The sequence below is a fragment of the Aotus nancymaae genome, unplaced genomic scaffold, assembly GCF_030222135.1.
Source record: "Aotus nancymaae isolate 86718 unplaced genomic scaffold, 86718_ANA_hifiasm-v0.15.2.pri h1tg000028l, whole genome shotgun sequence".
Lineage (NCBI taxonomy): Eukaryota > Metazoa > Chordata > Mammalia > Primates > Aotidae > Aotus > Aotus nancymaae.
The window spans coordinates 14,192,750-14,210,403 of record NW_026988441.1 but is presented as its reverse complement, the minus strand read 5'-3'; the positions used below and the strand labels follow the sequence as shown (position 1 = coordinate 14,210,403).

At 44.3% G+C, this 17,654-nt stretch overlaps 1 protein-coding gene across 2 annotated transcripts in view; it reads right to left on the bottom strand.

Annotated features, from left to right (window-relative positions):
• The window catches only part of LOC105723400 (galectin-4-like), a 135,497-nt gene that overhangs the window by 45,995 nt on the left and 71,848 nt on the right, over nucleotides 1–17,654 (bottom strand). The window contains exons 3-4 of one of the 2 annotated variants that reach the window (XM_064381325.1): nucleotides 6,044–6,147; nucleotides 1,463–1,982 (exon numbers count right to left, since the gene is read on the bottom strand). In XM_064381325.1, the coding sequence (XP_064237395.1) occupies nucleotides 1,463–1,626 (164 nt within the window). In that variant the 5' untranslated portion in view covers nucleotides 1,627–1,982; nucleotides 6,044–6,147. The remainder of the gene's footprint in view (nucleotides 1–1,462; nucleotides 1,983–6,043; nucleotides 6,148–17,654) is intronic. The other variant, XM_064381324.1, reaches the window with a different exon arrangement.

Sequence of the window (17,654 nt, the reverse complement as noted above, 5' to 3'; positions counted from 1 at the left end):
GATATTTACAATTTTTAAAAGAAAGAGTCTCACTATGATGCCCAGAGTGGTCTCAAACTTCTGGCCTCAAGTTATCCTCCCATCTTTGCCTCCCAAATCTGTGGGATTATAGCCATGAGCCAGTGAACGCAGCTACTTGGTTGATTAATATCCACTGTAAGCTCTGTCTGAACTGAGAGTAAACTTGTTCTTTCATGGGTGGAGGAATAAATTTAGTCTCAGTTGAGACAAAGCTTACAGTGAATATTTTGCTTGAATCAGTCTCTGAAACCACAGCCTCTAATGTCCTTCCCTAGCAAATCAGTATCTCCAAACTCTCTTGTCCCACAATGCAAAGAACAGACTAGGCTGGGATAGGGAAGCTGAGTCTGGGAGGCACAAGCCAGGGATCACTCTGTGCAGTCCCCACCTGAGGAACCATCACCCCCTAGTCTGCATTCCTCTTCCTCACCTTTTTTTTTTTTTTTTTTTTTTTGAGACGGAGTTTCGCTCTTGTTACCCAGGCTGGAGTGCAATGGCGCGATCTCGGCTCACCGCAACCTCCGCCTCCTGGGTTCAGGCAATTCTCCTGCCTCAGCCTCCCGAGTAGCTGGGATTACAGGCACGCGCCACCATGCCCAGCTAATTTTTTGTATTAGTAGAGACGGGGTTTCACCGTGTTGACCAGGATGGTCTCGATCTCTTGACCTCGTGATCCACCCGCCTCGGCCTCCCAAAGTGCTGGGATTACAGGCTTGAGCCACCGCGCCCGGCCCCTCACTCTTACTGGGAAGAGACATCTACTGATCATACATTCCACTCTCATAAGTGATCTGTAATGAGTCCTTGGTAACTCACAATCCCCAAGATCCCCACCAGTTAAGCCACCTGGTATCCACATTGACACACATGAAAGGACACACACCTGCTTCATCAGAGGCGCTGCTCTGTGGGGAAGCACCTTCACATGCACAGAAGGCTACATGCATGTTCCCAGTTCAAGACCCAGTCACATCCCAGCACACACACACACAGACAAGCAGAACTATGCCACTCACTGAGTCACACGCACCTGCTCCCCATGCACATAAAGATGCTCATGCAATGGTCTGGCAGTGATCACACACACACTCATATCACAGACAGGAAGACAAAGTGCGCTCACCCCCTTACACTCACACACACACCTGCACATCCCAGTTGGCCGTCCACCTCCCACCTAAAGTCACATCATCTCAGCAGAGTTCACTCTCATCAGATACCATCACATGCTCACAGAGGGTTACACTGGTCCAGGGTCCATATCCCACACCCCACAAGCATCTCAGATACCATAGCCTGAGAGTTTCTCTTCCAAAACCCACAGCCCTCAGTAAAGCATTCACAGTAGGAATGCTCACATTTTCATCTCATAAAATCTCCCCTGTTTCTTTCTTGGTTTATGTGACTTGAGATTATTGAAGGCTGTGCCTTTTCAACTCACGGGTAGTGGTGGCATTGTTCTCTTCTTCTGAGCGACTCTTCGGAATTCTGTCCTGTCTTCTGTGTGAATCTCTGAGTTGCAGCATTTAAATGATCCCTTTCAGCCCTGCCCTCTGGCTTTATTGCAGACTTCATGCTCCTCCCAGAGAGCTTTCCTTGTAGCATGAGAAAGGCTCAGGGGTCAGGGAAGAAACTCAGTCACAACCATAGCTGTTTGCAGGTCTGTGTCTGTAATGCAGCAGAAATGACAGTGGGAGGTACCAGGCTGTGGATTGGGTTACCGGGGAAATGCGTCGATAAGGATGATGGAGTGAGGGGTAGTAATTGTAAAGCCCACCCTTTGTGCCTCTCAAGCCTTTTCTCCACTATGCAGAATCTACCCAGAAAGTGTACATTTTCCCAATTTGTACAATGGCTAAAAAATAAGTTGGGGATTCTGGAGAAAGACACTTGCCCTAGAAGGTAATCCTCTTTGCCTTTGAAGGTTCTAGGAAAGCGCTGACCTTGATCCTCAGGAAGATCTGGGGAGAGAAGTAGAGAAAGTTCTTTCATGAACCTGCCTCACACTAGTTCCCTTGGTTGTGCCAGATGAGGGCCACTCTCATCTGTCTGTCACACACCTGGGCTCTAAATACACCCTCTCTTTTCCCTTATTCATGTAAATCAAAGTTTCCAAGACACTGTTTTTCCTGCAGATTCTGGGAGGAAAATGAGATTGGTTCTTCTCTTTCATTTTTTTAAACTTTTATTTAAGTTCAGGGGTACATATGCTGATAAAGTTGTGTCATGGGGTTTGTGGTGCGTATGGTTTTTTCATCTGGGTACTAAGCATAGTAGTCGATAGTTATTTTTTCTGCTCTCGTCCCACCTTTCACCCTCTACCAAGCCCCAGTGTGTGTTGGTCTCCTCTTGGTGTCCGTGAGTTTCATCATTTAGTTCACACTTATAAGACACTCAGTATTTGGTTTTCTGTTCCTGCATTCGTTTGCTAAGAATAATGGTCTCCATTTCCAACCACGTTTCTGCGAAAGACATAAACTAATTTTTAGGGCTGCATAGTATTCCATTGGGTGTATGTACCACATTTTCCATATCCAGTCTGTTCTTGATGGGCATTTGGGTTCATTCCATGTCTTTGCTATTGCGCATAGTGTTGCAATGAACATCCATGTGCATATATCTTTATGGCAGAATGATTTCTATTTTTCTGGTTATATATCCAGTGATGGGATTGATGTGTTGAATGGTAGTTCTGTTGTTAGCTCTTTGAGGAATCACCATACTGCTTTCCACAATGGGTGAACTAATTTACACTGCCAACAACAACATGTAAGTGCTCCCTTTCTCCACAACCTTGCCAGCATCTGTACTTTTTTGACTTTTTTTTTTTTTTTTTTTTTTTGAGACGGAGTTTCGCTCTTGTTACTCAGGCTGGAGTGCAATGGCGCGATCTCAGCTCACCGCAACCTCCGCCTCCTGGGTTCAGGCAATTCTCCTGCCTCAGCCTCCTGAGTAGCTGGGATTACAGGCATGCACCACCGTGCCCAGCTAATTTTTTGTATTTTTAGTAGAGACGGGGTTTCACCGTGTTGACCAGGATGGTCTCGATCTCTTGACCTCGTGATTCATCTGCCTCGGCCTCCCAAAGTGCTGGGATTACAGGCGTGAGCCACTGCGCCCGGCCTTGACTTTTTAATAAGAGCCATTCTGACTGATGTGAGATAGTATCTCATTGTGGTTTTGATTTGCATTTTTCTAATGTTCAGTGATGTTGAGTTTTTATAATATGCTTCTTGGCCATCTGTATGTCTACTTTTGAAAAGTGTCTGTTCCTGTCCTTTGCTCACCTTCTGTTGTTGTTGTTGTTTTAAACCAGGTCTCACTCTGACACTCAGGCTCGAGTGGTGTGGCGCCATCTCAGCTCACTGCATCCTCTGGCTCCTGGGCTCAGGTGATCCTCCCAGCTCAGCCTCTGGAGTAGCTGGGACTGCAGGCATATGTCACCATGCCAGGCTAATTTTTCTATTTTTAGTGGAGACTGGTTTTTGCCATGTTGCCCAGCCTGTTTTCAAATTCCTGGGCTCAAGCAATCCACCAGCCTTAGTTGCTTAATGTGCTGAAATTACAGACATAAGCCACTGTGTGAGACCTTTGCCCACGTTTTTTTAAAAATGGGTTTGTTTGTTTGTTTCTTGTAAAGTTGTTGAAGTTTCTTATAGATGATGAATATTAGGCCTTCTTGAGATACATAGTTTGCAAATATTTTCTCCCATTCTATAGGCTGTCTGTTTATTCTGTTGATAGTTTCCTTTGCTATGCACAAGCTTTTTAGTTTAATTAGATCTTGTCTGTCAATTTTTGCTTTTGTCGTGATTGGTTTTAACATTTTTATTATGAAATCTTTGCTCATGCCTATGTCCTGCATGGTATTGCCTATATTGTTTTCCAGGGTTTTAAAAGTTTTGGGTTTTACATTTAAGCCTTCAATCTATCTTGAGTTGATTTTTTTAATATGGTGTAAAGAAGGGGTCCAGTTTCAATCTTCTGCATATGGCTAGCCAGTTCTCCCATCGTAGTTTCTTGAATAGGGAGTCCTTTTTCCATTTCTTGTTTGGTCAGCTTTGTTGAAGATCAGATGGTTGTAGGTGTGCAGCCTCATTTCTGGGCTCTCCATTCTGCTTCATTGGTCTGTGTGTCTGTTATCATACAAATACCATGCTGCTTTAATTACAGTAGCCTTGTAGTATAGTTTGAAGTTGGGTAATGTGATGCCTCCAGCTTTGTCCTTTTTCTTAGAATTGCCTCAGTTATTTGGTTCTGTTTTAGTTTCATGTGAATTTTAAAATAGTTTTTTTCCTAATTCTGTGAAGAATGTCATTTATAGTTTGATAGAAATAGCACTGCATCTGTAAATTTCTTTGGGCAGTATGGCTGCTTTAATGATATTAATTTTTCTTATTCATGAGCTTGGGACATTTTTGCATTTTTTTTAATATGTCATCCCTGGTTTCTTTGAGCAGTGTGTTGCCATTCTCATTGTAGTGACTTTTTACCTCACTGGTTAGCTGTATTTTTAGGTATTTTATTCTTTTTATGGCAAGTGTAAATAAAATTGCATTTCTGATTTGGCTCTACACTTCGCTGTTTTGGCATGTAGGAGTTCTAGTGATTCTTGCACATTGATTTTGTATCCTGAAACTTTGCTAAAGTTGTTTACCAGCTTAAGGACCTTTTGGGCTGAGACTATGGGGTTTCCTAGATATAGAATTATAACATCTGCAAACAAAGCTGGTATGACCTCTCTTTCTATTTAGATGCCCTTTCTTTCTTTCTCTTGCATGATTACTCTGGTCAGGACTTCCAACACTATATTGAATAGGAGTAGTGAGAGAGGACACTGCAGAAATTGTGGTTTGAAAATCCAAGTTGAAGCTCTGCTTCATTCATCATGGAGATTTTGACTATGATCTATCAAATACAAAACAAAACAAATCAAAACAAAATTCTTCTCTTACTCTGTCATATTGGCCCCTCACTTGCAAATACAGGGCCGAACGCACCGGTGCTCAGCACCACGGACAGCGCCACGGGGGTACCAGCTTTGAGGAACTTGGGCATCAAGGACAATATTATCACAGAGTAGATTTATTCTGTGAGAGGCTTCAACAAAAACTGAAATGCCCAAAGACCTTTGAGAATAAAGGCTTTAGAGTCCAGAAATGACTTTCTGTGTTCAGAGCAATGCCACATTTGCTGGGAGAAGATCAGGAATTTGGGTTGTAGAGCATGCAAAAGATGTTGAGTAGGTCCCCAGAGGCGATTAAAAAAAAATTCTTTGCTGAACATTGGCTTTTGAACTCTATGTCCTCTCTTTGTATCTTGGATGTCATCCTGGCCACCATGAGCAAAGGGTAGTATCTGAGATAGGAATGAGTGTAACAAATGGCCCATGTGAACTGAAATGAGCTGGTGAATATCAGTCAAGAAAGGGGAGTGACCATGTGTGTTGCAAGGCCAGCATGTAGGGCTCTGTAGGTTATTCAAATAAAATGGGTGTAATCCAGAGGCAAGCAGATATAAAATCAAACTCATGTTCTGCTCAAAAAGTCATGGGTTCCAGGATAATCTTCATCCACTCAGAGCAAGAATTACCTAATTCCCCAATAAATGAATTTCATGCTTGTAATGGGGTCTATAATCCATTATCAAAATAAAGAAGTGACCAAGACTGTGACAGGGATGTGTAAGGAGGAGAGTGTACCTAATCAGAACTTGAGAGTTTCCAATGAGAGGGGAGGAAATTTCAGTCCATACTGGAAAGAAACAAGGAAGACAGACATGAAGAGTGTAATTCACTGTGCATTGACACCTCAAGGTATCTGTATGTTAGGTTAAAGAAGCAGTACAGAGAGAGGCATACCCATGAGTGAGGTTGGAGTTGAACGAGCTGTGGCAATTAACATGGGGAGAGAGGATGATGATGATCAAAATGATTTTGAGATGGGCCCAGGAGAAAAAGAGGCTATTTAAAGAGACCCTCTTCAATCTGCCTTGGTTGACTTTTGGGGAATATGTTATTTACCTTCTCCTTAGTGGTTCTCCATTTCCACTATGAAGCAGATAATCACAGCTCTTGTAGAGGGAAATGGGCTGTCATTCTGCCATCTTGGTAGAAGCGCCAAGAAGCTAGGAATGGAGGATGAAGTCAATTGCTGCAGCGAAACATTCCCAGAGAAAATGCAAATCGGGGTCTTTTTGGTTTCCTCAGTGATATGATCCATGACTGTGGTCTATTTTCTTTTCTGTTATTGTTTATTTGCTTGTTTGTTTGAATTTTTAACTCATGTACCAAGAGTCAACATGGTTTCTTCCATTAGTTGGATGCCTTGGTTATCCATTCAAGGAAGACCTCTTAGTCCAACTTAATAAAATGCATATTCTTTAAGTACTTATGGAAACAGTGGGGGCACATATTGTGGCAGTATTTTAGGAACAGACGGTGCTGGTTCGAGCAGATACGAGACAAGCGAGAACCCAGGCTGAATTTATGAGTGGCTCTAGTAGACCTGCTGATGACCCATCTTTCTTTCAGGAGTGCAACCGGGAAAAAGGTGCCATTACTATCTTTTGGCCCTCTAAAATAGGTATGTTCACTGCATTTTCCTATGTCTGTTTAAGTCTTGTATGTTTGATTTGTATAGGGCAAATAATGTATCCTTTTAGAGCATATGTTGAGAGACACTGCACCTGATAATTTGTGGTCACCTCAGGGCCACCCAATAGTAATTGGATGAAAAGATGCTGGACTTCAAAATGAGCCCATTCCTTTAATTGTATTACCTTCAGTGGTTCCTTACAGGTAGTGTTTTTGGTACGTGGGAAGCTTGTAAGCCCATATAAACACACATGTAAGCATAGAACTGAGTAAAAACAGTTGCCAAAACTGACCCCTCAAGATCCACAAGTCAAAATAACCACAGCTTGTGGATTCCTCTTCATTTTATTTGGGCTGCCTGTGTCACTCGCACTGATCAATGTAATGTCATAGAAGTGACACTGCCTGCCATTTGAAAGGCTTTCATTGATGGAAGCCAATCACCATTCATTAAGTCCAAGAACCATGAGACTCTCATGATTTGAGGAAATTCGATGCATGAATGGAGAGGTGAGGCAGGAAAGAAGATAACCAGCCAGCCCTCAGGTGTTGACCCAGCCCTAGTGTTGAGTCACACATGAGTGAAGCATCCCCTGGAATCCCAGCCTACAGATCCTTCAGAAAACGTGACTCTCACCACATGATCTACCAACCACATGAATCCAGTAAACCTGAAAAGCTGGGAGAGATCAGAATCAATGGTTGCTTCTAGCAAATATGTGTTGAGAGGTTTGCTGTGTTGCAATGCCTAAATGTAACAGCAGCAAAGCAGGGTCTCCTCACTGTGTCCGTGTATATGACTTTTGTCTATTCCAACAATAAGCTACATATTTTCTGTTCTAAACACCATGACCACTTGTTTCCAAAGAGAAATCCCAGAATTCTGTCCATATATATTGGAAAAATCTTGCAAGTGTTTAGCAAAAAGAACAATCAGGGTCATTGAAGGGAAATCTTTAAACTCCTGTGATTCTCTAACTACTTCTTGGAGTGAAATTTTCATATGGCAATTTTTTTTTTTTTTTTTTTTTTTTTTTTTTTTTGAGACAGAGTCTCACTCTGTCACCCAGGTTGGAGTGCAGTTGCATGATCTCAGCTCACTGCAACCTCTGTCTGCTGGGTTCAAGCGATTATCATGCCTCAGCCACCCAACTAGCTGGAAGTACAGATGCATGCCACCACATTCAGCTAATTTTTGTATTATTAGTAGTGATGGCTTTGCCATGTTGGGCAGGCTGGTCTCACCATCTCACCTCAAGTGATCTGCCCACCTCAGTTCCCCAAAGTGCTGGGATTACAGGCATGAGCCACCACTCCTGGCCAGGAATTTGTCATCTTTTTCTAAAGTTCTTTCATGGCAGCCTGCACAGAGTGAGGCACAGTGTTCATATACACTAAACATCCTGAGAACAATGGAAAGAATTAAGAAATTCCCACCTGACTGTCCTAAAGTTACAGTTTCTCCCCACAGCCGGCAGTGATACCTGTGAGACTGTAAACAGATACCTAACATTTCAGTGCCGTGAGTCATCTGAGATTGGGTAAAGATTCTGGTTGAGCATCTGACGTCAACTACGTGGTATAGAAGGAGGTTGTTCCTAATTTCTCAGACGTTCCAGGGACCCTGTCGCTCACTCCTTGAGTCATAGAAAGGTTTTTCCTCTTTGATGTCTTAAACATACAATCGCTCAGGGCCTCTTGGGATGACTACTTCCTCTTTCCCTCTTTCTTTTTTTTTTTTTTTTTGAGATAGAGTCTTGCTCTGTCACCAGGCTGGAGTGCAGTGGCACAATCTCAGCTCACTGCAACCTCCGCCTCCTGGGTTCAAGCGATTCTTCTGCCTCAGCCTCCTGAGTAGCTGGGACCACAGGTGCATGCCGACTTTGACCCTGGGTCAGATTTGGAATAAGAGATGAAGATGGTACTGCGAGCAGAGGGCACTCTGTGAGGAAAAGCCTGGGACAGGAGTAGTTGTGGGAGATGGGTCCCCACGGACCAGTGGGGCCAGCTCAGTAGTTGCCTCCTGCTCTGGGAGCCCACAGAGGCTCGTGCTGCAAGCTCCTGGTTGCTCACCTGGTACTCATTGGCCAGAATGGAGATGTGTAGGTCAAATGGTTCTCTGAACTGTGCAGGGAGGGATGTGATGGTAGGAAGGGCCAATGTAAGCCACTAGAACTGCCTCTACCTACAAAAATAAGAAAGCAAAAGCAACACCACATTCCTGGAGGGCCTGCACAGGTTAGTGCAATTATGAAGGATTTGAAAGATGCAAGAATGGTGCTTTTATGTGGTTGTCTGGTGTTTTTCCTTGTACATTTGTAGATCTCCATTCACTCACCTATTTGTCCTGTGTAGAAAACAACTGGCTCTTGGAGAACGACAGTGGATTCAGCTTCACCAGATGGGAACTTCAACTGCAGCTGTTGTACCAGATGTGGCATCATTGCCTGAGCAAATTAGCACATTCTCTGGTGCATGATGTGCATCCATCCATTGAGAAAATGTGTGTGTGTTTTTTTGTAACCTGTTAGTAACAGCCACCAGAAGCAACTGGCTTCCAAATGAAAGAGGTAACCAACTTCACCCTCCTACCTCACAGTTTATCAGCACCTCAACCCTGTGTCAATTTACTCCACACAGACCTTGGTCACTTCTTTTTTCCAGAAGACATCACGCTGATCCTTTACATTGATATTATGCTGAAACCTGGTGATCAGGAGGTGGCCTGGACGTTAAACATACTGGTAAGACATTTGTGTGTGTCAGAGTGTGGAAAATAAGATCCAAACAATTTCAGGGGCTTTCCCACTCAGTGAAATTTCCTGAGCTCCCCTGTATGTGGCATGTGAAGATGTCCCGTCTCAGGTGGAGGACCAGTTGTTAGATGATAAACTTTAAAAATGGATGACATTTTGATACTTTCTATCACATAAATGAACCCTTAAAACACGCTGGTGTTTGCTGGGCACAGTGGCTCACATCTGTAATCTCAGCTACTTGGGAGGCTGAGGTAGAATTGCTTGAACCTGGGAGGTGGAGGTTGCAGTGAGCCGAGATCACGCCACTGCACTACAGCCTGGGTGACAGAGTGAGACTCTGTCTCAAATACAAACAAGTGAACAAACAAACAAACAAACAAACAAACAAAAAAACATGCTGGTGTTTTTTAGGCACATTGACTCACTAGACACAGCCTGTGGAACAGCTGCCACTGAGGGACTGGGATGACTGGAGCACCCCTAACAGATCTTCAGAGGGAAGGCACTGAGAGTGGATGGAGGGAAGACACAGAAGCTGGGCTGAAGAGGGAGGAAGCTGGGAACTCTGCATGGGGCCACTGCACTCCGGGACTTTTCCTGGCCCACAGGGATTTCATGGGAACAAGTGAGTTGAACCGGCAAGAAGCAACCCGCTCTTGCGACAGTCCCCTGGAATCCTCACATGAGGAGACTTCTCAACCACCACGGACACTTGAGTAGGCAGGTCGGGCTGCTTAGAGAAGAGATAGGTACAGCATATAGTCCACATCCTTGCTGCCATAATAACAAGCCACTTCAGCCTCTGATTGACTTCGATCTCTATGTCCACTTCAGCCTCTAATTGGTCTCAATGTAAACTGGTGTCCATAGTTAAGCATTCACCCTCTACTAAGGCCAAATAGCAAGCCAAAGGCTTTTTCTTAAAAGCAGAAAAGTTACTCACAAAAAAATGAAGTTGTGCTGTGATTTATCTACAGGGGCCTTCTGAAGTTCCCAAGAGCATCACTATCTGCCACTGACACTTCAAGCACCTTTGCACCTCTGGAGTCCCAGGTGAGAGAAACCCATATGCATCCTCAATCTGGTGTAGACCCTTCTCTTGTGCTGAGTCCCAGACAAACTAATAGCTTTTTAGGATACTGGGAAAATAGGCCAGAGTAATGTACCCAAGTGAGGCAAGTGTTGCCTCCAAAATCGAAAGAAGCTTGCTAGGCATGAGCCCTTTTGCTGGTGGTAGGAGAGGACTGATGCAACCACTCGTGTTGCACCTGAGAAAGGACATCTTCACATACCCAGTGACCAAACACCTGAAAATTTCACTGAGTTGAAAAGCCCCCGAACATTAGAGGAACTTGTTTCCCACACTCTGACACAGACAAACATCTTACCAGTATGTCTAAAGTCGTGGACACCACCTGATCACTAGGTCTCATCAGCATAGTATGAGACACGGACAAACATCTTACCAGTATGTCTAAAGTCATGGACACCACCTGATCACTAGGTCTCATCAGCATAGTATCATCAATGTAAAGAACCCTCATAATGCTTTCTGGAAGAAAGGAGTGACCAGAGTCTTTATGGACTAAATTGACACAGGGTTGGGGAGTTGATATATTCTGATATGGGACAGTGAAGGCAGCTGATTCTCTCAACTAAAAGAGAATAGCTTCTGGTGGCCTTTACTGACAGGCACCAAAAATGAAAAAAAAAAAATAACCACTAACTAGTTAAATAGACAGATGCACACACACATGTGTTAATTTGCTCAAGCAATAAAACCACATTTGGTACAGAAGTTGCAATCATAGTTTTCACCTAGTGAAGCTGATGAGAATCCACTGTCATTCTCCAAGAGCCAATTGCTTTCTACACAGGCCAAGTAGGTAAGTGAATGAGTATGGGGTGGAATCATCACCCATGCATCTTTCAAGCCCTTCATGGTTGCTCCAATCTCTGCAGGCCCTCAAGAAATGTGGTGTTGCTTTTGCTTTCCTGTTCTTGTAAGTAGAAGCAGCTCTAATAGTTCCCATTGGTCTTTTCTGCCATCATAGCTCTCCCTGCACAGGTCAGAAAACCAATGTGGGATTCTGCCATTTGCTGAGTGTGTCCATTCCGCTTATGCAACCTGAAACTCAGCAAATAGCCACAGGATAAAGTGGGAACCCACTGGGCAGCTGTGGACTCTCCAGCACTTTCACTTTCTTATAACCCTAGCTGAACTTTAAATCCAACAGAAAATCTGCTTATATTTCTTTTTCATACATAGTTATCAAGCCATGAGTAAATTCTCAAGAGATTTGTGGTGAAACACGAATGATTTCCTAATTCACTGCTGGATTCTTATGAATTATATCGCATCAGTGTTTTAGAAAGAAGTTGTAGAATATACTTTTTTAATTATAAAAACAGCAAGACACTCAAGACACCTATTTACCATTGGTAAATAAACACATTCCTGCCCTGTTGAACTGCCAGGAAATGAATGCCTGAATCATGGTTATTTGATGAAAGTAGAGCCAAAGGGATTTTTCGTAGATGCTAGAAAGGCTGTAATAGACAGAGAAAGATAAAGGATGACATAGAGGTTTCTGGACTGAGAGGGGGCCTTAGAATGTGAATAACTGAGTGAGTACCATGGTGAAAGGGGCTGTGTCATAACTGAGAAAGGCTGAGCAGAAGTCACACTCTACACTGAAAAAAGAGCGGGGCACTCACGGGGGCTTTCTTCCCCTACCTGGACTCCTAAGTTCACAGGTCTCTCCATTGAACCAGGAAAAGAGTAAAACTCCTATGCTCTCTCTCTCAGTTAAGGAATGGAGAATATACGACTTCATTTGAGGAAAGGCTGATGCCCACACTTAGAAAAAGCTAATTTGTTCATGTAAAAAGTGCTCATGGATGACCATGCCCTGCTCCCATCCTCCTTTCAGACTGAGAAAACAAAAAGCTATTTCACAGAGGAGGAGCTGTAGGCTCCAGTGGCAACCAGGGCAGATCTACTTGCAGAGTGTAAAGTCTGGTCAGAGATGGATGCAAAGTAAACCCTTGAATCAGGCCAAACAATGTCAGCTCTCACAATGTATGCTCTCTCCTACAGGCCCCATTCTTATTCAACCAAAGACATGGCATTATGACACCTCCACTGCCACCCCTGGCAGTGACCACCACTTTCCCCTTCCCCCATGTAGGAGCCTGGACCTACATCTCATGATACCCCTGCAGATGCCACAGTCTTCTCCTAGGAGGGACTTTTCTCCCCGTAGTATCTTCTTTTGGCTGAACTCTGGGCCATCCCGCTCCATCTTCAATACTCTAAAGACTCCAATCCGTCAAGGCTCTTGATGTCTGCTTTCTCAGTAGGTCTTCTTTTTGCCTTCTGAACAATTAATTATAGCCACAGTCACAAAGGGAGTAATGGGAGTAATTTGCTTTACATTTCAAGAAGTCCATGATCTGTCTGGGAATATTCCCTGAAAGAAGGACTGATCAGCACAAGGTGACTGGGACAATTTTGTATAGAAAGCAACATTTGCAACTGCTCCAAGCTGGAACCCTACCAATGTCCATCTAGAGTAAAATTGGTATTTGTGTGTTGATATATTCATAAAACTCCAGAGTCCAGTGCAGTGAAAATAAAGGAACTGCAGCTCCACATAGCAATATGGATCAATCTTAAAAACAGAAATGTGATCTAAAGATTCACGACCCAGAAGAAGCCCCTCAAGACAAAGCATCTACCAGCATCCTTTAACAAAGTGGTGAAACTACAAGAAAACCAAAGAAGAAAGTCAGGAGACTTGTCTCCTATGGGAGCAAGGAGGTCATGTATTGGGATATAAACAGGTAGAAGCCACCAATTGTAAGCGATGGGCCATGCCTAGAATTGTGGTTTCCTGAGTGCCAGTTTAATAACTACTCATAATAATATCGATTATCTGGTAACTTGCATAAACTTTTCAAAAGTGGATTCAATTCACAATCAGTAAACCTAATTAGAGAAAAATAAAGAGAAGGAGAGGACAGATAAAGGGAGGGAAATTCTAATTCATTTCTCCTTTGAAATTCTAATATAGATTTTAAAAAAGGTTTTCTTTCATCACAAAGAGAACTTGAGGAAAGGTCCTGAGTCCTCCACCCCAGGTGAAGACTGCATTATAGCTGAAGTCCGATTACCTGTCCCTGCACCTGCCCTCACACAGGTCTGGAGCTAAGAGGCACACAAATCAAAAACTAGATTAAAGAATCTTACCTTTCTCTCTAAATCTGCAAAAGAAGAAGGGACTCAGATTCTGATGCACAAGGACACCGACAGAGAAAACAGAGGGTGTCGCTGTAACCCAGGTATGTGAGGGAAACTGGGGAGAGCTCCTCACTCACCAGAGCAAAGGGATCTGGGGTGGGCTCAGGAGGACACAAGACTTTCTTTACGTCTCTCCCCAGGTCCTGCTGAGAATCAAGGTCAGTGCTGTCTCAGAAACCCTGGAGGAGGAAGCAGAGAATTCCATTCTAGGGACAATGCCTTTGCCCAGAATCCCCACCTGTTTACCATTGTACAAGTTCAAAAAATGTACACATTCTGGGTGAATTTTGCACAGTAGAAAACGGTTACCTTAGAGGCATGGATGCTGCATTTCACACCCCCTCACCTAGTACAAAATAACCTATATGTGGTGGTTCGTTTTTAATTCTAAGGGCCTTAGTGTAGGTTTAATCAGGCTACATGGAAATAAAGAGGTAAAGAAGCAGAATGTACTGATCCACCACCAACCCACCCCCTTCCTGCTTTCCCTTTCACCCAGCAGCCAGGTGCCTATCGGTCGGAACCTCACAACTATCCGCTCCCCACCCCACCAAAGAATTCAGTTTAGGCTAGCTTGCAACATAGATAATTGTATCCTTTCTTATCAGCTAAATGCAGCCACCAGGGCCATAAGTCAAATGTTTAGAGTCTGGAGACAGTCACGATGCGTTTTGGGATGCAAGAAAATGTGACAGAAAGACCCTAAAGAACATACTGGAAGCCTTAATCCAACTACCAATAGGTAATGTTTGGGAAGATTGTAACCCCATAGTAATGGGGTTCCTCAGCTAATGAGGACTTGCACACTAGAAAATAAATTGTTTGTTGAAACCATCCCGAATGTCCCTCCATGCCAGACACCTGATCTATTGTAAGACTGTAATTAAAAGTCTCTTTTTTGCTGTTCTCCAGGTCTCTGAGTTCATTCTTTGGGTTTGGACTGTGGGTTTGTTTCTCACAACCCTCACTTCATTATCCTTATCTGTGCATTTCCCTGGACCCTTTATTCCCCCTGGTACCTCCCTCACTATCATATCTGCTGCATCACAGACACAGGCATGCAGGTAGGTGTGGTTGTAAGTAAGCTTCTTTCCGACATCCCACCCCTTCTCACCCTGCTGGGAAACTTGATGGGAGGGGCTTAGAATCAGGAATGAAGCCAGAGCATGGGGCTGACAGGGAATATTTAAATATTACGACTCCAAGAGATTCGCACAGAAGCCTGGACACAATTCGAGAGGGCTGCCCAGAGGGGAATAACAATGTCACCACTAACTGACTTGAAAAGGCACAGTCATCAATAATGTCAAGCCACACAGAAATAAGGAAGAGGGAGGTTTTATGAGATAAACATATGAACTTTTCCATTGTGAATGTTCTCCTGAAAGTTGTGGGTGTATTGAAGAGAGATCCTACTGAAATAGCATCTGAGATGCCTGTGGGGTGTGGGGTGTGGATCCTGAGCCAATGTAACCCTCTGTGAACCTGTGATGGTGTGTGATAAGAGTGAACTCTGCTAATGATATGACTTTAGGAGGGAGGTGGATGCCTCACCAGGATGGGTAGATGTGTGCCTGAGTGTATGGGGGTGACTGTGCTTTGTCTTCATGACTGTGATGTCAGTGCATGTGTGAGCACAGTCGGACCAGTGAATGAGCATCTTTACATGCACAGTGAGCAGGCGTGTGAAACTCAGTGAGTGGCATGGCTTTATGTGTCTGTGTGTGTGTGTGCCGGGATGTGACTGGGTGTTGAACTGGGAACACGCATGTGGCCTTCTGTGCATGTGAAGGTTCCTCCCCACATTGCAGCTGATGAAGCAGCTGTGTATCTTCCCATGTGTGTCAATGTGGATCCCAAGTGGCAGAACCGGTGGGGATCTTGGGGACCACGAGGTATTGAGGACTCATCTCTGAGCATTTGTGAGAGCAGAACGCATGCATCCTCAAGTGCCTCTTCCCAAGCAGAGTGAGCAAGAGAAACATAGACTATGGGGGCAGTGGATTCTCAGGTGAGGGCTGCACAGAGCCAGGCTCCTGCCTCCCAGGCTCAACGTCCCTGTCTCCCGCCCCAACCTGTCCTTCACTTTGTGTGACAGGAGGCTGAGCAGATCCTCATTTGCTAGGGAAGGACATTGGGAAACTTGGGTTCAGAGATGAAATCACCCAAAACAAGAAAGGAACATGTTAAGCTTCAGTTAAGGCAGAGCTTACAGTGGATATTTATCAACAAGTTTGCTGAGGCTTGTAATTCCAGCACTTTGGGAGGCTGAGGGGGGAGGATCGTCTGAGGCCAGGAGTTGAAGATCAGCCTGGGAAACACACCAAGATTCCCTGATTCCATTTTTCCAAAAATTAAAAAATTTGCCAGGAATGGTGGTGCATGTCCGTAGCCTTAGCTGCTTGGGAGTTGATGCCAGAGGATCACTGAGGCCCAGGTGGTTCAAAAGTGCAGTGAGCTATGAGGATGCCACTGCATTTCAGCCTGGATGGCAGTGTGAGACCCTGTGCCAAAAAGAGAAAACATCATTCACTTACGGATTCCCTCCAATCCCTTCTCTGACCTACACATTCCATGGTGGTGGGAAAGAGGCATGTAGGAGACAATGGGTTTCAACAACAGGCCTAGAATTGGGTGGTTACCTGAGTGCTACCTGAATGATGAATTCATCATAATATACATTTGTTTGGAAACTGGAATCAACATTTCTGTAAATAGTTTAAATTCACAGTCAATAAAACTGAAGTGTAAAATCAAAAGAGAGGAGAAAGAGAGGGGGATTCTAATTCATTCCTTCTTTAAATTCCCAGTACAGGTTTTAAGATTGTTTCCTTTCATCACAAAAAGAGAACTTGAGAAGGGGTCCTGAGTCCTCCACTTATGGTGAAGACTGCTGAAGTCCTATCACTAATAGCTGTTCCTGTTCTCATGCTGGTCTGGAACCAAGGAGCACACAAATCATGGACTAGAGTTAAGAACTTGCCTTTCTCCCAGAATCTAAGTCTCTGAGATTTTATTGCATATAGATGCCCAGAGAAATATAAGAGCGTATGGAAGGATACCAGGTGTGTGAGATAAGAGTGTGAATGGCCCTCACCTGGCAAAGGCAAGGGGCCTGAATGGGGTCAGGGTGACAGAGTCTCTCTCTATCTGTTTCCGTAGGCTCTGCTGAGGATCAAGGCCTATGGCCTCTGATAACCCCTGGAAGAGAAAGAAGAGAATTTCCTTCTAGGGCTGGATGTCTTCCCCCAGAATTCCCACTCTTTCAGCATTGTGCAAGTTAGGAAAATGTATACCTTCCAGGTGAATTCTGCACAGTGGAGAAAAGGCTTCGTGGGAGGCACGGGGCCTGGACTTCACACCCCTCGCCCTCACTCCGTCGTCCTTATCTGTGCATTTCCATAGTGACCCCTTCCTCTCCCTGGTACCTCCCTTACTATTTTTTCTGCTGCACCACAGACACAGGCCTGCAAACAGGTGTGGTTGTCACTGAGTTTCTTCCTGATGTTCTACCACTTATTCTGTGGTGATTCCTTGCTGAGAGGGGCTTGAAAACGAGAACGGAACCAGAGGGGCATGGCTGACAGGGACGGTTTAAATGCTGAAACCCCAAGAGAGTCACAGATTCACACGGAAGACTGGGCACAATTAGGAAGAGCTGCCCAGAGGGAGACAATGCCACCGCTACCCAGGAGTTGAAAAAGTACAGCCCTCAATTCTCTCAAGTCACATAAATAAATGAAGAAAATGGTCAGATTTTATGAGAAGAAAATGGAAGCATTTGTACTGTCAATGCCTTGCTGAGAGTCGTGGGTGTATGAAAGAGGAAGACCCTGGGAAAATGATCTCTGACCCCTGTGGGGTGTAGGGTGTCGGCCCCAGAACAGTGTAATCCTTTGTTAGCATGTGATGGTGACAGCAGACTCTGCTGAAATGTGACTTTAGGTGGAAGGTGGATGGCACACTAATATAGATG